A 21,729-nucleotide genomic window follows, 5' to 3' on the forward strand; every position below is an offset into this window, starting at 1 on the left:
TTCATGAAATGCCCCCCTGGCGAAACCTAAAATTTCCTAAGTAAATTCGCTACGTTCGGCTATATGTTCGTAAACATTCGCCGCTCAATGAGATACCCCTCGTAGTGATTGCTCAATTCTTATCAGTGACCGTGCGAAACACTTCTTGAAAAAAAAAATCGCCATAATTAGTGTACCTCTTTTAAGATTCACTGTGTACGTGCGGCTCACCGCACAATATGGAGGCGATAATGTGATTACCTGCTATATCAGCTCAAGTGATTTGAAATCCACTAAGACTATTCTGACAGAAAAATATCAACACCCAAAGTTCCTGGAATAATCCAGGAAGTGGCCAAATCACTATTCCTATACGTAAGAAGCAACGGAAACGATATCACTGATAAACTTAAGAGAGCATCGTGCCCATTGTGGTATTTTTTTCCATATGAGAAGTGAGATAAATATTTGATGAAGTCAACAACTCGAAGTACGTAAGCAGAATAATCCCTATAGTCCAGTGTGACCGGCGTTCTCTCCTAAAGTATATATCTCAGGAACAAATTTACGTGAAAGTGTTGTGTAAAAGTAAGGGATGATATAAGCACCAGGGTAACGATGAAACGTGCTTGTCAAATAAAAACAACAGCAACAATGTATTATGCAATGTTATCAGACTAAATCTTTCGAAAGCAAAACAAAACAAAACAGCAGCTGACGTTGCAACTGACTGGCAGGCCTAGATCACTGTTGAATGGCTGATACAAGTTTTCTTCTTCTTCTTCTTCTTCTTCTTCTACTTCTTCTTCTTCTTCTTCTTCTTCTTCTTCTTCTTCTTTCATTCTTTCTTTTCCCAACACTTCCCCTGTATCTTTTGAGGGGACCCCAATGTATACGGATGTCTCAATCGCGCTATTACACAACCGTCAATATTGCTATCTCAACAACCGTTCATTTGTCAGCAGCATCATGTGGTTTATTTGTTCTTCTGCTGAAATGTATATCTGAAAAGAATTGTCTATTTCACACCCGAGTATTTGTCCTTTTTTCCCCTTAGTTCGGTTCTAAGTTGTATCGATGTCCCTTATCTTGTTCCTCACACTATAGATTTCTGTGCTTTTATAGCTTCCATCGTATTGCCCTGGCTTTTACTTGGATTTAAACTTTGATATATTGACCGCCATGTTCTTTGTTATTGGTATTTCATTGTACATGTATATCCCGAGGTGGATATCCGTATCATTTTATATTTCATGCATTAATACTGAGAAATACGAAGATAAACTGAAATTGAATTGAAACTGCAAACAAAACAATGCGGAAATTGTAATAGGTGGCTACTATACATTGATGTCATGTCTCTGATTCGAAATATGGGAGCTGGTACTGAGGGGTTAAATTTTAAACTCTCGAAAACAGAAAAGAATTTAGAAACTAGGGAATACTCCAGTAGGTAGAAAACTTGAGTGTAAAGTGAAACTTCACACTATGGTTATAAAAACAGTAAGACACACAAAAAACTGAATATTTGATTAAAATCAGACCAAATGCAAAACAAAATATTAATCATTCTCACATATAGGCCTATTATTATTTCTCAAAACAGTGCTTATATCGATCTGAATCACAATAATATCGTAAATTTTATAAATACATGGTGTCGGGGCCTGGCAAATCTCGTATCTAACATGGACATAAATTTTCACTTTATCTTTTGAGGTGAAATTAAATACACGAACATTCAAAAGGGTGTCCGAAATTATTCTTGAGCGTTTGTGCGAGAAGCAGTTGGAGTTCCTAAATCATTGAACGCGATATAAGTTTTGAAACATTCTAATTTTCTCAATTGATGGGAATTATAATAACATCAACACCAGTTATCTTTATACTAGTATTTGCAAAGACACACATTTCGGCTGCATACAATAAAACACTCGCGAACATTATACTCAGCAGAATCTTAAAATCTCATTCAGCAGGATACCATGGCAATTAGTCTGTAGGTCAGACTTTGGTCAGATGCTAATCATGTAATGCCATGCATTTCATCACTGAGGACCATATAGCGAGTTCATCAGAACACATTATTGCTATCAAAATGAAGGTCTAAAATAATATTCTAAGAGTTTTGTAATCAATCGCTTAAAATAAGATTATATCTTCTATCCGCTCATTCTTCCAGACTAATTTATATGGTCCATAGAGAGAGAAAAAAAAACTAAAACTCAAAACGTCACAAAACAAAAGTAAAAGATCAAAAAAGTATCCAATAACCATGAAAATGCCAACAAAACTTTTGCTCATGATCTGTTTACCTCCAAACTGCATGTCTTTCGCATAACAGAAATTTCTGTCGTTTTATGCATACGCATAAGATAGAATGGCTTGAAATGTGGATGGGGTGAGATGGCAAGCAAGCATCTAATCGTGTTAGATGAAATATCTCAGCCGTTAGTTTGGAAGAGGGATGTTGCACCTGTCGGGCAGACTTCAAACGTTCGATACCAACAATAGACGTTTATTTTCAAAAGTTCTGTCAATAAAAGAACACGAACAATCTTCTACCGTTTGATTCACAATACATGCTTATTATCTGTGAGTAGGAATCAACTTTTATATAACTATTAAGTGAAATGAATCAAAATGATGCGCGCACTAACATTACTGAGACCTGCATTGTATGTCCTTACATATAGAAATTCAAAACGTACCGGTACATTAAAGGGATATGGTACAGTATTGGTGGAGATGAGAATTGGGCTTTTAACTTTTTGCGAGATACCAAGAAATCACTTATGAAATAGTACAGAGCTAACCATTTTAAGAGGAATTCAAAGTTTATTTGATGAAAATCGGGTTTGGAATGGCTGAGACATCCAAAAACAAAGTAAATTAAAGCGATCGTAATAAAGTGTGGGTCCAACACTTCTTAGAATCGCTCTGTTTGGATATCTCAGCCATTTCAAAACCAATTTCATCAAATAAACGTTGAATTCCTCATGGAATTACATGCTCTTTCATATTTTATAATCTAGAGGTTTCTCATTATCTCACCAAAAAAATTTAGAAACCTGAAATTAGGTCTAAAACCAAAACTATACGATCCCTTGTATTTTCGAACTCGCAGGCAGCCCTATTCCAATGGTTTCCCTCACAATCTGGGAAAGAGAAGATTGCGCTCTCGCTTCGTGATGCTGCACCTATTCCCCAACCTATCATTTTGTCATATGATCTTCACTCACGTTAGGCTCAAAGGGCCTACACAGCGCTGATGAGGGGTGGATCCAGGAATTCCGTAAAGAGGGGTGGGGGTCTTCACAAAATTAAAGGGGCGACGCCCCATTTTTTTCTGTGCGCCCGATGCCCCCACCACACGATCCGCCACTGCTGATGAGGCCGCTTATGGCCACGCCCCCTCCTGTCAAGGTATTTCGTTGGGAGCTGGAAATTATTGATATCAGCATGGAGGTAACTCCATGATATCAGGCCTTGCGTAGCCAAGCGAATAGGTCATCAAATTCATGAAAACGACATCACCACTTTGCCTTTTTATGGTACAGTTGAGTATTAATCTTGTCGAATACCGCCAGATCCAGCGAGTTTTTATCAAGTGGATGAGGTGACCGTTGCAGGAGGGGGACAGCACCTCACTCGGAGGAAGCCGGTTGGTCCTCCAGCACTGCACTACGTTTGTACACCCCCCCCCCCCTTCCATTAACGTTATTACTCAACGCATGTATGTAAGCTACTGCTAGCTAGTATTGTAGTTTTGCATACAAGTGGTTGGCTAGGTATTCTAGTACTCGAGCCAGCTTGCGCTTATGCATGTAGATATGCGAGACAAGCAACCACGGTCGGATTGTTATTAAACCGGAATATCACTTGTATAATAACACTTTCCTTTGCGATTTGCATCTCATATTCTCACCTCGTGTTTTCAACGCTTTCAGAATTGTGCTTTCATCTTATGTAGATGGAATCAAGATTTACAACGAGGTAAAGCGTAACGGGAACCTAAGCGCCGATCTGATCGCGGAAATTGTGGCGTCTGGCTTCCACAGCAACCGAAAGGGACGTCCTCGGCGGAACCTTGCCCGACTCGGTGCGGATTTTTTGACAGCTAGCGAGTCAAATGTGATCGTGCAACCACAGCTAACTCGGTGTTTCAGATAGCCACTGACAGGGTGATGAAGTTAGAGGGTGTAAGCGGCTGCTGAGAAACACGGTTTGGATGCAGGAACTTCACATTTTCGCAACAACCTTGTCTTAACTTCATTGGGAAACCAACGAATCGGATTGTGAGGAGAACAATACTAAATTCGTGCCCACTACATCGCCATAGATCGCGGGCATCAGACTGTATTTTCCTCCGACAAAGGACCCGTTCCTACTGTCTTTACATTGTAAAGACGATGCCCTCCGAGCACTTTGCCGAGCTTTGTGTGCGATTACGTGAAAAGAAAGTCAAAACAGATTAGGGTCTACCACGGAGGTAAATACCGGTAGCAACTAGGCCAAGCAAAAACGTTCTACGTGTAGGCCTAAGCTTTGTATTCAGCTTTTGAACTCTTTTGGCGTCTTGTTCATAGAACATCTAGTGCGATCTACACTGGCAATGCTGGAGGCCCCTTACATTTTGTATGTTACTTCCTATGTATGGTATGAGAATGAACTCACTGGACTCGACAATTTTGCTGTCTCACTCTTCGATGGACAAAGTTACTCTGCATCATATCAAGTTTGTTGGAGATTCATTGGCTGTGTGGAACATCTAACGTTAACTTATAGAAATAATTACAGTGAATAATTTTTCTGAATTTTTCTGGTGGATTACAAGGAAGTTTAGCACTGTGGATATCCAACTCTAAAGACTGCATTTTCTCAACAATTCCATCAAGCGCTTACAGTGTACAGTTCTTTGAAGAAATCTGAGTTTATTTTCTTATTCAACCATTGTAGGCCCTACAGCATTTCTGTTTTTGTCAGCAGTTGTTAAGAATGGTAATATATCTGCTAGCAAGTGTGCAGTTGCAGTGACATCAACATGGCCAATATATTTGGTAGTCTGCTTGCAAATGGCTATCATGTGGCTATTCTTGGCCTGGACTGGTCAGGAAAAACATCGGTGCTGTACAGACTGAAACTTGATGAATATGTGAACACTGTGCCAACAATCAGCTTCAACACAGAAAAGATAAAGTGTAAGACTGGCAGTGCAAAGGGGACCACTTTCAAGTTCTGGGATGCAGGAGGCGCAGAGAAACTGCGACCGCTGTGGAAGTCTTATGCCAGGGCAGCTGATGGAATCGTCTTTGTGGTGGATAGCACAGACAGAGACCGCATGGATGAAGCAAGATGCGAGTTGTTTAAAGTGACCCAACTACAAGAGACCAAGGGAGTACCTGTCCTTCTCATTGCTAACAAGCAGGACCTAAGGGAAGCTGTAGGGTTGGGCTTCATTGAAGATGCCCTCAGCATCGCTGAGCTGCGTGCGCAACAGCGCACTGTTCAGATCGTCTCTGGCTGTGCCCTAACGGGAGAAGGGTTTGAGGATGTGTTGGGGATTCTTGGGGAGATGATTGAAAAACACAGAAAACTCTTGAAGCAGCAGAAGAAAAAAGGAAGATAACAGCAGTCTCAAAGATTGAGGATTAGAAATGTTTTTATTTGAAACAAAAAATATATAGTGTATACATCTTGTACATCACCCACCAGATGATTTATTGATATTTCCTGGTATGTAAAAGTCTATCAGTGTGTGAATATTTGTTGTAAGAACAACAATGTTAATTACTATGTGTAGGCCCCACCTTCTTTCCAAAAATTGCACCTTGTTGACATGCTGATGTTGAGATAGTGAGTACTATGGTAATGTATGTTTAATGTAAATTGATTGCCTGTGAGATTGTGATCAATTGTCCCAAACAACCAGCAAATTTGCTGTCCAGTGTATCAGTGCTAGATTATAATGGACATGTATCTTGTATGATACATCCAGCCTGTAATTCTAAAGGAGGAAATGGGTAAATACGTGTATGTATAAACATTCTCTGCTACTTTTGATTCTGCATGAACTAATTGTATCAGTATTCTCATATAACGTACTGCTGTGAACAAAATATTCATGGTACACTAATTTTCATGTATTTCATGCTAATTTTAGCTCGCACGAATTCTTATATGCTATCTTTGCAATTGTCTTTGCAAATTTTGAAATTGTTGAATTGTGTGCGTTGATCACGCCTTACAAATTCAGTAACCTGCGAATATGTTTTTGAGCTGCTTGTGGTAAAATGTTAATTGTGCAAAAATATCAACATTTACAGTATAGACATTGTACTATTAAGAGTGATTGAATCCTGCTTCTGAAATCTATACACTTATCAACAAAGTTAGGCATTCCCTGTAACTATGCACTTCTTAAGATTTTTTTTTTCTGAAAATATGAAGAGTCTATACTTTGCTATCAGTATATGACAAAGATCATGAAAAGTACATTTTCTTGTTTGAGATGATAGATTTCAGCATGTCTGTGCTCATAGGGATAGTAGAAGGTCTTCTTGCAGTAATAGTAAGTTTTCAGACATTCAGAAGACAGATGGTAGAATTTGTCACAATTTTCCAGAGCAGAATGATGGCAGACTACTCAAAGTGATAGCTTTTCCAGTCCATCCTGTTAATTATGAAATATGGTAATATGATTCCTGGCAAAGTGCTCATCATGAAAGATTGAGACAATTTCCTCTGAAAAGGCGGCATGTTCATTGTGCATGATATTCTTGATTGTAAAGAGTATTTTGATAGCATTAACACCTGGGGAAATACTGGATTTTGTGTCACTACTACGAAAGCTGTAATATTGCATTTTAATTGCTTTCTGCTCTGAGGGAGCTTACTCAACTGAAACTGAGACCAATTCACTGGATATTGACTCTTCATTTGAAGATGACAGAATATTCAAAAGTGAGGAGCTTCTTCACTTGAAAATGTGTCATTGACAGTATGACAGAGAAGTTTTGGTCTTGGCCTTCACTTCCATATATTATATACAGTATGCTCCCTGTCCCATTTCTTAGTAGAGAACAGTATTAAAAAGCAAAAGTGTCTGCAGTATATGATTACTGGTACTTTTTTAAGCACCCCTCCCTTTGATGATATCATACGAAGGTTGCATTTGTGGTCAGGCTACTGTCGTGCAAAATTATCTCATATTAAATGCTTTCAGTTTCAACGAGCAGTGACAATGTATGGAGAATGCACAGCCAGTTGAAACAGCTTTCAGTCTCTCTTAGTCTTACTAATAAAATGGATAGATATTACTTCAATTGAATGCTTTGAAGTATAAAAAGAGCTGTCATAAGCCCCAGTGGGCTCTTTTTCTTCAGAGACCCCCTGCTGTCAGTCACACAGGATGGTTACTACACATACAGAATGTTACTATGCCTGCTTGTAGATGGATGTATTTCTGACATGTCAGAAGTTGCTCAGATGTAAAAGATAAGATGTTTCATCTCAGGAGGGCACATATTTAGTAAGGTTTCAACAGTTCCGCACACAAAGGGACTTAGACAGTCAGCCTTGTACACAGTGGTAAGGGAGTGCAGAGATAGTGCAGTCTCCTTTTGTCTATTTTTTTTAAAAGATACATGCAAGAATGCAGTGGATAACTACAAATCATGCACAAGTGAAGCACATTTCCTGTTTTTCATTTTCTCGTCCATCTTTAGGTGCACCTTTTTTCCGTTAGAACCACAGTTTTGTGCCTTTTTTGTGCACGTATATTTTTTCACAGTCCATGTCCACAGTAAGGCAGGTATTTGCATGCAGGAAATAGACATTTGAGGAGCAAATGGTTCATGTGCATTAGCATTGGCAGTTTTATTCTTCAAATCCAAAGTATGATCACACTGTTAGCATTTTAGCATACTTAGTACATTGTATACATGTACTTTCATAATTTAGTTAACACTTGTTTTTTTGCTGACTGGGGTAACCACTTTTTTTTCCCATGGTATTCTTATACACCATGCAGTATTTTATAAAGCAGTGCAATGGATGGTACAATGACTTCATGTCTTTATGGATTTTTTCAAAACATTATGTTCTGAATTATTACTTTGATACTGGTTCTGATATGCCATCAGAAAAAAAAACCCGAAACAACACAAAACAAAAGAAAAAAAAAAACCTCGACAAGAACTCTGCAAAAGTGTTCAAAATTCCACATCCCAGAAATTAATCTCAATGACACCAGAGCATCCAGAGTGCAAATTATCATATTTATTGCTCTGATGTAACTAGAGTTTTGGAGGGCTTACAACTTTAAGTAAATCATTATGTTCTTATCTTATTTTAGTTTTCCATCCAGGGGTCAGTTGTACTGTCAGAGAGACTAGAAAGCGGAAGCAGATGTTTGATATTTCATGCAAAAGGTGACCTATTGTTAAAAAACATACAGCTACATGGAGAAGTTTTATGCCTACTAGACTACAGGAGTCTATACAAAATAACACTCATCTTACAATTCATTTTAAAAATAAACAATTTAGGATTGTCAGTGCTTGTTGTGCATGAAAAGGATTGGTTTGCCGCTGATTTTTTTTTTTTTTTTTTTTTTTTTGGGGGGGGGGGGGGGTGTTCATGTCTACAGACATAGTGTATAAATTATGTGTGCAAATGGGAGGTGCTGATGCCATTTCATATACTGAGTCCTTGATTTGAGTTCTAAACCACAAAATGCTTGATGATGCAGCCATCCAGAGTCTCTGTAATTTCCATGTTCTGCACATGTGTTCACATCTCACAATGTTATGCCAATGTCTGGATGCTCCCACATGCGAAGATGTGTGTTTGTCAGGGTGAGACTGAATAATTTCCATTGCAGATGAGAAAGGCGCGAGCATGTCTGGCATGAAATTACGGTGTCGTTGCTTGTAATTTTGCCCGACGACAGTCGCCGAGTGCTGCAAGTCTCAGATAGTTGTATCATCCCTTCTGGCAAAGACTTGATGAAAATTGTGCATCGTCAAATAATTTGTCCTACATTCATTATTACTTTGCCATCAGCAACATGCATGCATAATGACAGAGCCTGTCTTCACACTATACTCTGCCGAGCTACCCTTCTTTGCCTTAAATAAAATGCAATGTCCAACTGTTACATGCGTGATGTACTAGCAAACATACCATAGGTGGATTCACTGTATTGTCAACCCCTTTTTAATGAAATGTTCCTCATGCAAATTCAGTTGAAGGAAAGACATTGTATCATGGAATTTATCCTACATGTAGCTTATCACTGATAGACTTCCTTTTTGTCGTTAATGACACCATCATGACTTTCCCAGCTAAAGAAACAAGATGAATGCACCACATGAAATGAGTGAACACGCCTTGCCCCTCCTGTATTCCAGACCAATCATTTTTGCAGTCATGTAAGCATGCCAACTCTTCACTGAAGTTTTTTTGTAGCATGATTGCTTTGTTGTTAGCATTACAATTGTATGTTAAGTGGTCTGTATTGATCCTTATTAAAATGGGCCTATTACCTGTGTTGAACTCAGTTCCAATGTATGGATTTATAACCATGGGTCTTGCTATAGCTGATAACAGGTATAGTAGTAATCAACATGAACAGCATTATTGTATGAGTGCAAATTATCATTGGGGTACATCATCTTTCGGTGTTTGGAGTGCAATTTAATACTGCCATACTATATGTACATAAAATTATTGGCTCTGGATATTTTTTTTTTAACATAATGATGACTAAATCTGGGCTGTCTGCATGATTTAGCTGATTTTGATACACTGCACAGATTTGAAATAGAGAGTAATGTTAAAGATGGCTTTAATGTCTCAATAGTAAAGTTAAAATGTGGTTTTGAACATTGATTGTGGCAATCAGCCTATCAATAATTTCATTAAGATGATATTATGGGACTTCATCATCATGATCTCTTTCAGAGGTCTTTTACAATTTTTACACTGGTCACAGGAATTCAATTTCATAAAAGTTTAACCAATTTGATTGACATTATGTTTATCACAGTCATGTATGAGTACAGGTACTAGGCAATCTACATGTGTTGTACCTGATACAAACTTGATTGTAATGATCTGTACTTAGAACAAATTGTTAGTTGTGGTGAGAACAAAACAAACTCATAAAACATTGATTCTCTTCTTTGCATTTTAGTAAATGCTTAGTTTCAAGTTATCCATCACAGTGGACAAATAAATGAATCCTTGAGATTTAATTGTGATAGTTAGCTTGTGCAAATTCATAATGAGTCAGACTGGCAATGTGTAAATAATATGGGCAACAATGTAATTGTGGAGTAGCTGTGTGCAATTGTGAATTCTGGTGTTAAGTTGCTCTGAAACTGACATCACACTGAATTACAGTATGTGATTAATTCATACATTGCTATTATATCACAATATCACATGCCTTGTACCAGCCATTAATTGAATTGGCCACACATGCTGTAAGACTTGGGCCCTGACATAATGAGTTTTACAATTACACAGTACGTGCAAACACAAATCAGTCGGTCATAGTTTCATAATGTTTGATTCTTATTGGTCAGTTGGATATCATAGTAAATTGCTTTGTTGGTTGAAAATTGATTGTAAAATTGATTGCAGCGAGACCCGCTCTGGTAAAAGCACCTGCATGATGAATGTTAATAATACCGGTAGTTCCTTTAATACATACAGTGTATGGACCACTGTGCAATTCATACAGGTTTAGTAAAAAAAAAAATATAGCAATAGTGGCAAGGCCTTTACTTGGTGCAGTGCAAACACTGATGTACACATGAGTGAATGAGATCTGCCGCTGGAGATTACACTGCAAGTTTAAATTCAGTATTTTGTAATTTACATTTGTGAAGCATATTGGGAAATTCAGTTTTAAGGAGAAGAAGGAATTTTTGTCATGAATGCTTTGTCATGATGGATGTAGAATGTGAGCATACAGTGTACGAGGCTGAACATCAATTTTGATACTTGGAAGTATGCAACTAATATGGGTAGGCCTACAAATGTATGTTAGAGAATAATCACCAGATAGTTTGTCGTAATAAAGTCATGCTGTCAACTAGGTCATACTGATGATGTTCTGTAGTTGTTAGGCATTTCTGTTTGCTAATATAAGTTGACCCAAAATCTGTTTACTGTAAACAGACCCAATTTATGGCTGAGGGTTGTCGTAATTCTCCCATATAGATATTGAGGCTACCTCCCACATCCTGTAATAAAAATGGAATGAAACAGTATTGTTTACCACGTCTTGACTAAAAACAAATTATATGCCTGTCCCGAGTTGAAGTGTATCACTTTGGTGTATGTGTATGCTCACAGGCATTGAAGACACCATGGCACCCTTTAGACATGAGGCTGATATACTACATTTCATAATATGATTCTAGCGTCATACTTGTACATACGGTATCTCCACTGCCAACCCCCCAAAGGAGAGACACCAACATTTCTTGTTTTTGCTGCATGCTCATTTTCGTCCCTAATGAGATGATTTGTTGGAAAATTTGATGGGCTCGCCATGGGGGCTGGATACATTAAAACTCTTTGCATGGAAGAAACAGACCATTCTCTTTAATATGAAATGTGTGACAGAATTGAGAAATACAAATTGTACAGTGAAGTTTTGAAATACCCAGGAGGTAAATTTTGTCCAGTTGACTGCATGCCAATCTGTCAGCATGTGGGCACCACAGCAGTACGGTTTGCCACTAAAGCCAGGGGAACAAATAATGGTTTCCATTTAAAAATATTGCCCGGTGCAGATGGACACAAAGAAGCCCCCAGCATTTAGCTCAGGGCTAAAGAGTGATTGTACTAACTAAAGCCAGGTTCTCACTACTGCCAGCCTTCCTACAGTATATCTCCACTGTGCTCTCCTTTACGATTTTAGTATTTATTGTACATTGTATGGCATCCAAGGCTGCAGGGGATGATACAATTGTTCAAAAAGTCAAAGGAATTATGACAGCACATCTGCATCCATTGCTTACAATGTACACTGCAGATAGATATAAAGCTTTTAAAAGCTCGTGTATGATGCCACAACAAAATGGACCACTCTCACTGCTGTGGACAGAATTTACAGCATGCTCAGAAGGTCTGTGCAATTATCACATAAATCTTAAATACATATCTAGATATTGTACCATGAACTCAAATATTTGTGGAGTGTCAAAGCTATATGTATCCTCTGTATATATAGGTGAGCTAATGAGTTGGGTTCCTGCAGTCAAGCGTTGATTATCCAGTGCATCACTATATGCTGCTATCATAAATAGGATCTCATTCAAAATGCACCTGAATGTGTAGAATGAAATTCCAACTGCCTATCATCACCCCTTCATGCTGTTAAAACTTTCAGAGATGAAATAGCATGCATCTTGCAATGTTCTCACTGTTTGTTTGGATGTTACCAAGATTCATTATTTTTTCAACCAATTATGTGAACACCAGTGTGTGTAGGCATACACCTTGGTGATGGTGATGTCATGTTTATATTAAGATCCTAGGTGTGCTCCTTGCATGGAATAATGCATACTACATATGCCATAATATGGAGTTTGAATGGCTTGCTGCTGTGATGGTGGTGTAAATGCACCAGTGTTAAAAGGTGAAATTGTTCTTGCATTTGTACTGGTATGAGACTCGCATGCATATCTTCTGTATTGGACAACAATTAGAAAAGGAACAATTGCAATGGATTCATTTTTTAATTTCATTATCATTTTCATGTGATGAATCACATTGTTATGCCAGTACTTGAAGAGGTGTCACGTTTCATGTAAACAAGCTATGCTCCGTGTAGTCTGTTGATGTTTTGAAGGATCTCCATAAATGCAAGATATAGGCTTGAAATTCATGAGTGAGTTTTCAGCAGTGTATAGGGCCTATTTACTTCTCTTCATTGTTATATCCCAGTTGAATCTGTATTTGTATGTTTGTGTATTTGTGTGTTTTTGTGCGTGAAACAGTAGTACATATCGTGAAATCCTGTCATCCAAACTAATTATCCTGTGTACAAGGTGCGCACGCACAGACTAATTGCTGTGTCAACACCAAAGTACACATTCTGTTACTGATGCTAGAGACATGTAACCAAGTGTTGTCTTCCAGACAGTAAGTGAAGATTCTGCCTAGAACTGACCGATTAACAACTTCGGTACTCACCTGTAATTAGTAATCAAGTCAAGGAGGAATCAGGGTGTCATTTTAGGTAAATGCTTGCATTCAGTAGGCCCTAATTGTTGAAAGTAGAGTGATTGCAGCTATTGTATCTGGAAATTTCAATGCATTTATGTAGCATGAATGCATTTTTCTATGTCATGGTGTGCAGTATTCTATCAAACTTGCTGATCCAATTGTTTTGCCTCATACAGCAACCAGCACTACAGTATAGGTGTTCTTTTCCTATGATGATTTTTGGTGGATGTTTCCTTAACTCACATAACCAATGCATGATTACAGGTCATTCTGTAATTTTTGTGGTTCTTCCTCATTCGGGGAAGATATAAGCTATGTTTGCAGTATTTATCTGTAGTTATTCTGGCAAGAAAGCCCTTGTGTATTAAACAAGATTGATAGAACTCCAAGATATCATAACTGGCAGGCATCACTGCCAGTTATAGGTTGCGGTTTTAACATTTATGGGATGGATGGGTTTTATCCCAGGTGGTGCAAGAATATAGTGAGAGCTGGGATGAAGAAATGATATAATGTGGAACCAGCAAAAATCAGTGTTGCAGTAATCTGAAACCTATCTTTTTGTCACAAGACCATGGTGATTACAAGGTTTGAATGTGCATTGTGCAGTAGACAAGTAATCCTTGGTACAAAACGTGATTCTTGCTACCATTTAATACTCTTGTTGGTGTCCTTGCAGAGAAAGCTTATTTGAGCGGACAGTATTGATTGGTGTTCCTGCGAAGGTTGTGCTGAAAATGCTGTGGTGTGTTCTAATTCCTAGATGATGATGATTATTTCTTTTTTGATTTTTTGCTAAGTACAAACCTGTGCATACTATGTACTAAATATGGCTCTACTGATGTTATTTACCAATATTTTTAGGAATTTTCCCCAGTCATTCTGAATGTATCGTTAGCAGATAGAAGCAAGTCAGATACAGCTGGAAATCTTTTCTCATGTTTACTGGTAGACTACAGTATTCCAAGAGCTAGGAAAAAAGGAGAGACCATTTCCCTCCAACCTTGAGATTTAATTTGTCTAACATTGCACAAATGAGGTTATGATACATAATCTGTGCTTTATGCTGCGTTTGGGTTCCATTTTTGCTGAAATTTGGAAGGTAATTTGATGAAAGCCAGTTCATGTGCTTACATTCAGTATGTTTGTCTGCCTACGCTATAGGTCTCAGAAGAACCACCTTCTGCGTTTCGTCTCCTTTTTGCTAAGAGATGTCAGATATAGATATAAGGGGGAATGTGGTATTCTTATCCCCTAACTTATTGCTCAAGCTTTGATGGCATTCTACCTGCCCAGCAACTCTGTGACACATGGATTTAACAGTAGAAGTCCAACCCCTATATCATTTTGATGTATATTTCTGGTTTGATTCCTGCAGTTAACACATATAAAGCTGGAGTGTGGTAACACTGTCAGATATTATACTGTGTATGGAATAAAAATCCTCTTTGCATTTAACCGCCAGGCTCATCGTTTGTTCTCACAAAAAAACCCCCAATAATCATAATGGTGTTAGTAGGTTAAAGAGAGGCATTGTGTAAGGTTGAATTATTATTGAAGTACTAATGTATATTGTGTGACATACCTCTGAAAAGCATGGCACTGTATTAACTACCAATATGTATATTCTGCCAAAAAACATTCCTATTTATAGCCTACCTTGTTATATATGCCATTAAAGATAATATATCATTTTTCCTCTTAAATGGTAACCTTAGATATATTGTGCTTGTAAAACTACCTGGTTTTATGAGTCATACTAACTTTAATGAACCCAAACAAATATATTGCCAGTGTACCACCATCTGTGGGATTCTTTTATTTTATGTGCCTTATACTTTAGTGCGATTGATTTTACTCCTGCATATATGTATAAACATGGTATAAAGTCTCAAATATTAAACCACAAAAGTTTGAAACCAGCCAAACAAGTTTTTTTGTGTTGTTTCTTTGATATGCTTACTTTTACTGGTGGCAAGAAACTGGGATCTTGTTAACATTCTATTATTAGGTGTATGCAGTGTGTATTTGAGTATGCAGAAACTCAAATGATTGTGGTCTTTTCCTCTCAGGGGAAGAATTTTCCAGAAAAGCCAAGAGAGACTGAAAAAAGTGCAGAGTGAAATCCTGTGACTGAAGTATATTATGTTACTCTCTGAGTACCCGAGATCACTCTCTAGTCAAGTAACTGTTATGTGTGTGAGGACCAGTGATCACTTTTCCGTGTTCGGTGAGAAATTGAAACTCTGCTCAAATTGGTTCCTCAAATTGGTTCTCCTTCATGGCTCACACTAAGCCAATGATAATTATGCATATCGAACATCCCTATGATAATCACATGACTGTGACATGCAATTTGTGCAGGATGTGCAATGTTAGCTGAATGCATGTTATGTGTATAGTTTGTATTGGTGCAGAAGGGTTTGTGTTGTGTATGTGTGTGTGTGTGTGTGTATGTGTGTTGTATTTTGTATTTATTTCCAGCAATAGGGTGGATAGCCCTTTCAGCATAGCTGATTTTCAAAGGGGCCCACGTGACATTAAAATCCACATGAAACAGCAGCGATAAATGCACAAGAAAAACTTACACAGTTGTGGGTATAAAAATAATCATTGTAAAACAAGTGACTAGCAGTTGGCATATTGATATCATACATTAGAATAATATGCAATCACAGAAATAATGAACGGACAAAAAATGATAACAAATACTTACAGAACTCACTAAACACACCTTTATACCTATCTAACATACTAATCAACAAAATAAAAGAATGTGTTTGTGTGTGTGTGTGGGGGGGGGGGGGGGGGGAATAAAATCATCCAAAGCCTGAAACCGGTATCCAACAAAAATATATAAAGTTCTGTCTGTCTGCCTGTGTGTCTGAGTTTGTAATATTTATGTTTGTCCGCTGTCTGTCTGTCTGTGTTGCAAATGAATTACTGGTATGTTATATTGATGTACCAGGCATTCGACTAAGATACACATAAAAAGCTTTGCTGAGCCATTTAATTCCTCACGAGCATTCATGAACAACGTATATAGTATAGTGCATAATTTTAGCAGTGTATAGTGCATGGGGTGGGAGATGGAGAGAGACGGGGCGAAAGGAGAGGAAAGGGGGAAGAATGGAGATCACAGAATTTTATCGCTGTCGCTGATACGACATTCAGAAGTCATTCAGCACCTCGGCTAAAGGTGATTCATGGAGCAGCCAAGCTCAATATTTAGACCAATAGATCCACCGTAACATCAGGGTATTCCTCTCCCTGCCAATCCATGCAGAGCCATCTATTTTTCAAGGATGAGACTTGTACTAAAAAGTACTGCAGCGTCTGAGCACATCGAGTCAAGGTAGTTTGCCTGGGGTAATTTAAAGGACCTCTGTTGATTTAGAATGAAAGTGCATTTTGACTTCTCTTGATTTATAGGGCCTATTCTCATCATCACTTATGCGGCCCAAAAGAGTATCTAAATATGTGCCATGTATTTGAAGAGTTCCTTTAATTCCAAAAGGTGCTAAATCAATTTTTAATCAAACTTGACCTTTTGTTGTTTTTTCTATATGTATTTTCAGTACTTCAATACAGTAAACTCTTCGAAGTAATGAAATTCTTGTAAGAAAAGGGAGAAATCAGGCATAAAATGAGTTATTTTTTAAAGGTTCTAAATCCAGTGGGATACAAATTATTCGTAAAACTAGTGTGTATGCTTGACCGCACTTTGACCCAAGAGTACGACCAGGTTGGCTAGCTTTCCTGCCTGGGTTGGTCTTTCTATACAGCGACGGGGCTGTGTATAGTTAGGGTTGGCCCTAATAATACCCAGGTCTGACCCTACCTGTATAGCTTTCCAGATATAACTCGGGATCCGGGGCTCGGAATATAGCCATATAGGCCCTGCAGAGACTCTTGTTTGCTTGGTTATTAACTGTGAAATTTTTCATTTCTTAATATGCGTATAAATATATAGATGGACAAAAAAGGGAGGATGTGTAGAGATAACAAAATTAAATCATGACCTAGACAATAGATAAAAGACACAGAAACTATATTATAGTCACTAGCAAGTTGTTTAACATCACCGTGCTAAAATATTTGTTCCGAAAGGTGCTAAATCCACAAAATCTCCACAAATTATGAATTATTCACAAATCAGTGTAGACGCGTATGCTCTAGATTTTTCAGAGGCACATTTTCTTTATCCCAATTTTGTCTTGTATGGGGCATAAAAGCATTGCATAGAAACAGTTAGAAAATTGTGAAATAAAAAAAACACCAACAACAGGTTTTTCTCCTTGCCATTAAAACTGGATTGACCTTCTTGAAGGGAACTCTTTACTCTATTACAATTTTTCTATATCTTTCGTCGGATTTTACTTGGAACCGTCCGCCAAAAAAAAAAAAAAAAAAAAAAAAAAAAAAAAAAAAAAAAACCTCAAAAGCTTCCGACATAATCTTTCGACCACTGCTAAGTTACTATGAACAACGAAAGACATTGTAATGAATTATAAGACATTGTGTGGAAACGTGCAAGTTATGTCATCACTCAGGGTATAGTTGTAAATGAACACACGTCAACATGGATTTGTTTTGGGATTATGTTCGTTATTCCGAAAAAAGGAAATAAAGTTCGTTAATTCCGATATTAGACCGTTGCTAGATGTTCATAAATTCCAGTATTTTGTGCCGTTGTTCCGAAGGCGCGCTATTCCGAAGGTTCGTTAGTCCGAATATGAAAGAAGAAGACGAAGAAGAATTAAGAATTAAGAAGAAGAAGAGGAAGAAGAAGAGGAAGAAGAAGAAGAAGACGAAGACGAAAAAGAAGAAGAAGAAGAACTTGTTTTCTTTTTCGGATTAACACACTTCGAATAACGAACCTTATTTTATTTTTTTAAGTATTAACAAACCCTATTTCATTTTCGTAATTATGGGCCTTCGGGAAAACGAATCTCCGGAACAAAGAACTGTTATAACCTTGCATCGCATAATCATTAAGTCCTTAAACATGAATGATAATCTGGTATATCTTGAGTATACGAAGTCGTTCAATTCTAAGTACAATGTAGTAATTATTTTTTTGAATAACTATAGACTTCTGAAGACAGCAGCTCACGTTTCGCAAAACACGTTGGTTTTCAAAAAAATCAATATAAAGTGCCACGTGTCCGTATACAGGCCTATAGACCGTATAGTTCTTGGGCTTATTTTAGTTTATGTCAAGATCGTGCCTGTATGACTAGTGAGTTGTATATTTCTGGGATGTATAAGATGTGTCATGATGGAGTTATGGAGTTATGGGTGTCGAACTCATGATGTGCACCCAGTAGACTGATGCGTCGGTCGACAGTTATTGCTGATGGTGACGTAGTTAGTCATTTTCATTTCATTTAACTAGTTTCATTCTATTCCGCCTTTTTTCCCCAGATAAAATGTGAACATAAGCATTACAATGAAATGAAAAGCAGATTAATATATGTGCTATAGGCGAAGCAATATAGATAATTACATTTGTCAATCTACTTGATTATGATATGTTAAGGAAATACCATTGACAACTGCTTTGACATGCGATTTCAATAGCATTCTGAGAATATTAGTGTGCATTCCGTTTCCCACTCGAAGGATCTGCTGATCATTTATAGAGGGTAATGTCTCGATGCCACAATAACCCATGAAGGGGACTAGGCTGTTCCATTGATAAATGAAAAATGGACACTCAAAGTCTGCCTTGAATTATGTCCTCTAAAGCAGAGGGCTCACATCATCACATAAATATCAGATGGCAGTCAAATTGAGCGTGGATGACGGATAGGCCGTTGCATTTGGGAGGAGAGAGACCAGATGCTATCCCCGTGTTCGCCGAGTGAAGCGCAGTTCTGATGCCTTCATCTGCCGTAGCGAGGTATACTCGTTAATTTGAGTTGCGGCTGTGACGTTGCACTGCAGTGGCGTATCTAGGGGGGGGGCAAGGGGGGCACGTGCCCCGGGCGCCACTCCTTGGGGGCGCAAAAAACGAAAAAAAAAAGGGAAGAAAAGAAGAGAAAAAAAAAACGAAGAAGAAGAAGAAAAAAAAAAACGAAGAAGAAGAAGAAGAAAAAAAAAACTCGCCCGGAAAGGGGGGGGGGGGGGGCAGAAAACCAAATCAAACAAGGTAAAAACAAAACGTGACGACGCGGACAAAATGACAATGTCTATTGTGTTCACACAGTCATGTCATCTAATATTTAGCAGGCAAAATGTTTCACTGAGCAGCGGCTGCAATTTCTTTCGTTCTGAAGGCGATCGCCGATTGGATTAAAAGAGGACGCTAACGGTTTCGAACATACGGGGGGGGGGCGCAAAAAAAAATCAAAAAAGATAAGAACAAAACGTAATGATGACGCGGAAATATACAAATTTCGGCTTCACTTTGTTGGTATAAATCGTTATCTATAAGGTCGTCACTATATCTTGATTAGAATTGTAAGATTTAATAAGCAAAAAATGACAAGAATTCCATGTTTTGTAAGCTGAAATACAAAAATTTTCGGCTCGCTCGCTGCGCTCGCTCGCCAAAATTTATATATATTATTATAAAAAAAGAGAGATAAGAACAAAACGTGATGATGACGCAGAAATATACAAATTTCGGCTCACTCGCGCGCACTAATTCAGAGTATTTTTTTAAAGTCCTCAGTTTGTTGGTATAAATTGTTATCTATAAGGCCGTCACTATATCTTGATTAGAATTGTGAGATTTAATAAGCAAAAAATGACAAGAATTCCATGTTTTGTAAGCTGAAATACAAAAATTTTCGGCTCGCTCGCTGCGCTCGCTCGCCAAAATTTATATATATATATATATATATATATATATATATATATATATAAAAGAGAGATAAGAATAAAACGTGATGATGACGCAGAAATATACAAATTTCGGCTCACTCGCGCGCACTAATTTAGAGTATTTTTTTAAAGTCCTCAGTTTGTTGGTATAAATCGTTATCTATAAGGCTGTCACTATATCTTGATTAGAATTGTAAGATTTAATAAGCAAAAAATGACAAAAATTCCATGTTTTGTAAGCTGAAATACAAAAATTTTGGGCTCGCTCGCTGCACTCGCTCGCCAAATTTTATATATATTATTATAAAAAAAGAGAGATAAGAACAAAACGTGATGATGACGCAGAAATATACAAACTTCGGCTCACTCGCGCGCACTAATTTAGAGTATTTTTTAAAGTCCTCAGTTTGTTGGTATAAATCGTTATCTATAAGGCCGTCACTATATCTTGATTAGAATTGTAAGATTTGATAAGCAAAAAATGGCAAGAATTCCATGTTTTGTAAGCTGAAATACAAAAAATTTCGGCTCGCTCGCTGCGCTCGCTCGTCAAAATTTATCAAAATTCGCTACATTTAAATCACCCTCAAAAGACCCCTTTTTAGTGCTTGAAAAAAGCATATCATGTAGACTTTGTTTAAAGTCCCTACCGGGATGGGGTTGGGGTTGAACACTTTTTCAGAAATTAGGGGCGCAATTTTCGCGCTTGCCCCGGGCGCCGTTTCCCCTAGATACGCCACTGTTGCACTGTAACATGCAATGAACTCCAGTAGTCTTCATATTCAAACATGTTTAGCATTCTATACATGCACCCTTTATACACTTCAAGAACAAAACTGCACGTGAAATAAGTAGCCAAAGCATTCGTGATTCTTTCTCGTTGGGAATAGCACTCATCCCGAAAATGTTTATTTAGATATCATTAAATGGTGGCAAAAACAGCGAATTTTCTATTCTTAACGTCCGATGGCATCAATTGGGGTCTGTAAATTGAAGTTGATACTAGTGTTTGAGCAGGTGGTGCAAATCGAATCTTCATAAATCACCAGATTTTTTTCTCGAGCGTATTGTCTTATTAATAGTATAAATACTCAAGAATATAGACGTTTTGAAAAATTACCATGAACCAGAAATTACCACAGTTTTCGGGTTCATTAATGGCGATAAGACAGTAATGCCTTCATGGTTTATACTGAAACACGTCGTATTGAATGAAACTTAACCTTGATGTCATAAACGTGCATCCCATCTCCCCGGATTATCAATTTCAATCAAGAAGTGAAATGGTTCCATCCATGAATTTAACTGTCTAAAGATAAATATTAGCTTTGATTGATATAAATGCGCAATAAAGTATTCAAGGAACATTTTGCTTTTACACGTTGATCCATCCGGTTAATTCAGTTTGACATTATTACACGTGACAATTTCCAATTTTGAAATCATTACCTTCAGGCAATGAAATTGTTGACTGATAATACAGGGCTCCACACTAACTTTTTTGTTTGGTGGCCCGAGAGAAAAATTTGGTGGCCCGAAAAAAACAATAAAAAACATTAAAAGTCCTTTTTTTTAAATGAGTCAAATATTTAAGTTTTATCATTGTCAGAATAATTGGAAGTTGGACAAAATCTACTCATAGATAAACCTTAACAAAATCGCAACACTCAC

At 37.7% G+C, this 21,729-nt stretch overlaps 1 protein-coding gene across 1 annotated transcript; it reads left to right on the forward strand.

The window, feature by feature from the left end:
• The first annotated feature begins 5,023 nt into the window (after positions 1–5,023).
• Positions 5,024–6,201, forward strand: LOC139742616 (ADP-ribosylation factor-like protein 4A). The gene has a single exon (XM_071653140.1). The coding sequence runs from the start codon at positions 5,024–5,026 to the stop codon at positions 5,606–5,608; it is 585 nt and encodes a 194-aa protein (XP_071509241.1). The 3' UTR covers positions 5,609–6,201.
• The last annotated feature ends 15,528 nt before the right edge of the window (positions 6,202–21,729 follow it).

This window comes from Diadema antillarum, unplaced genomic scaffold, assembly GCF_040938485.1.
Source record: "Diadema antillarum isolate AM-2024a unplaced genomic scaffold, OU_Dant_1.0 seq00001009_RagTag, whole genome shotgun sequence".
NCBI classification, from domain to species: Eukaryota; Metazoa; Echinodermata; class Echinoidea; order Diadematoida; family Diadematidae; genus Diadema; species Diadema antillarum.

Bases quoted from the DNA above. Each gene is read 5' to 3' on its own strand.
- LOC139742616 (XM_071653140.1), top strand. From the start codon at position 5,024: ATGGCCAATATATTTGGTAGTCTGCTTGCAAATGGCTATCATGTGGCT.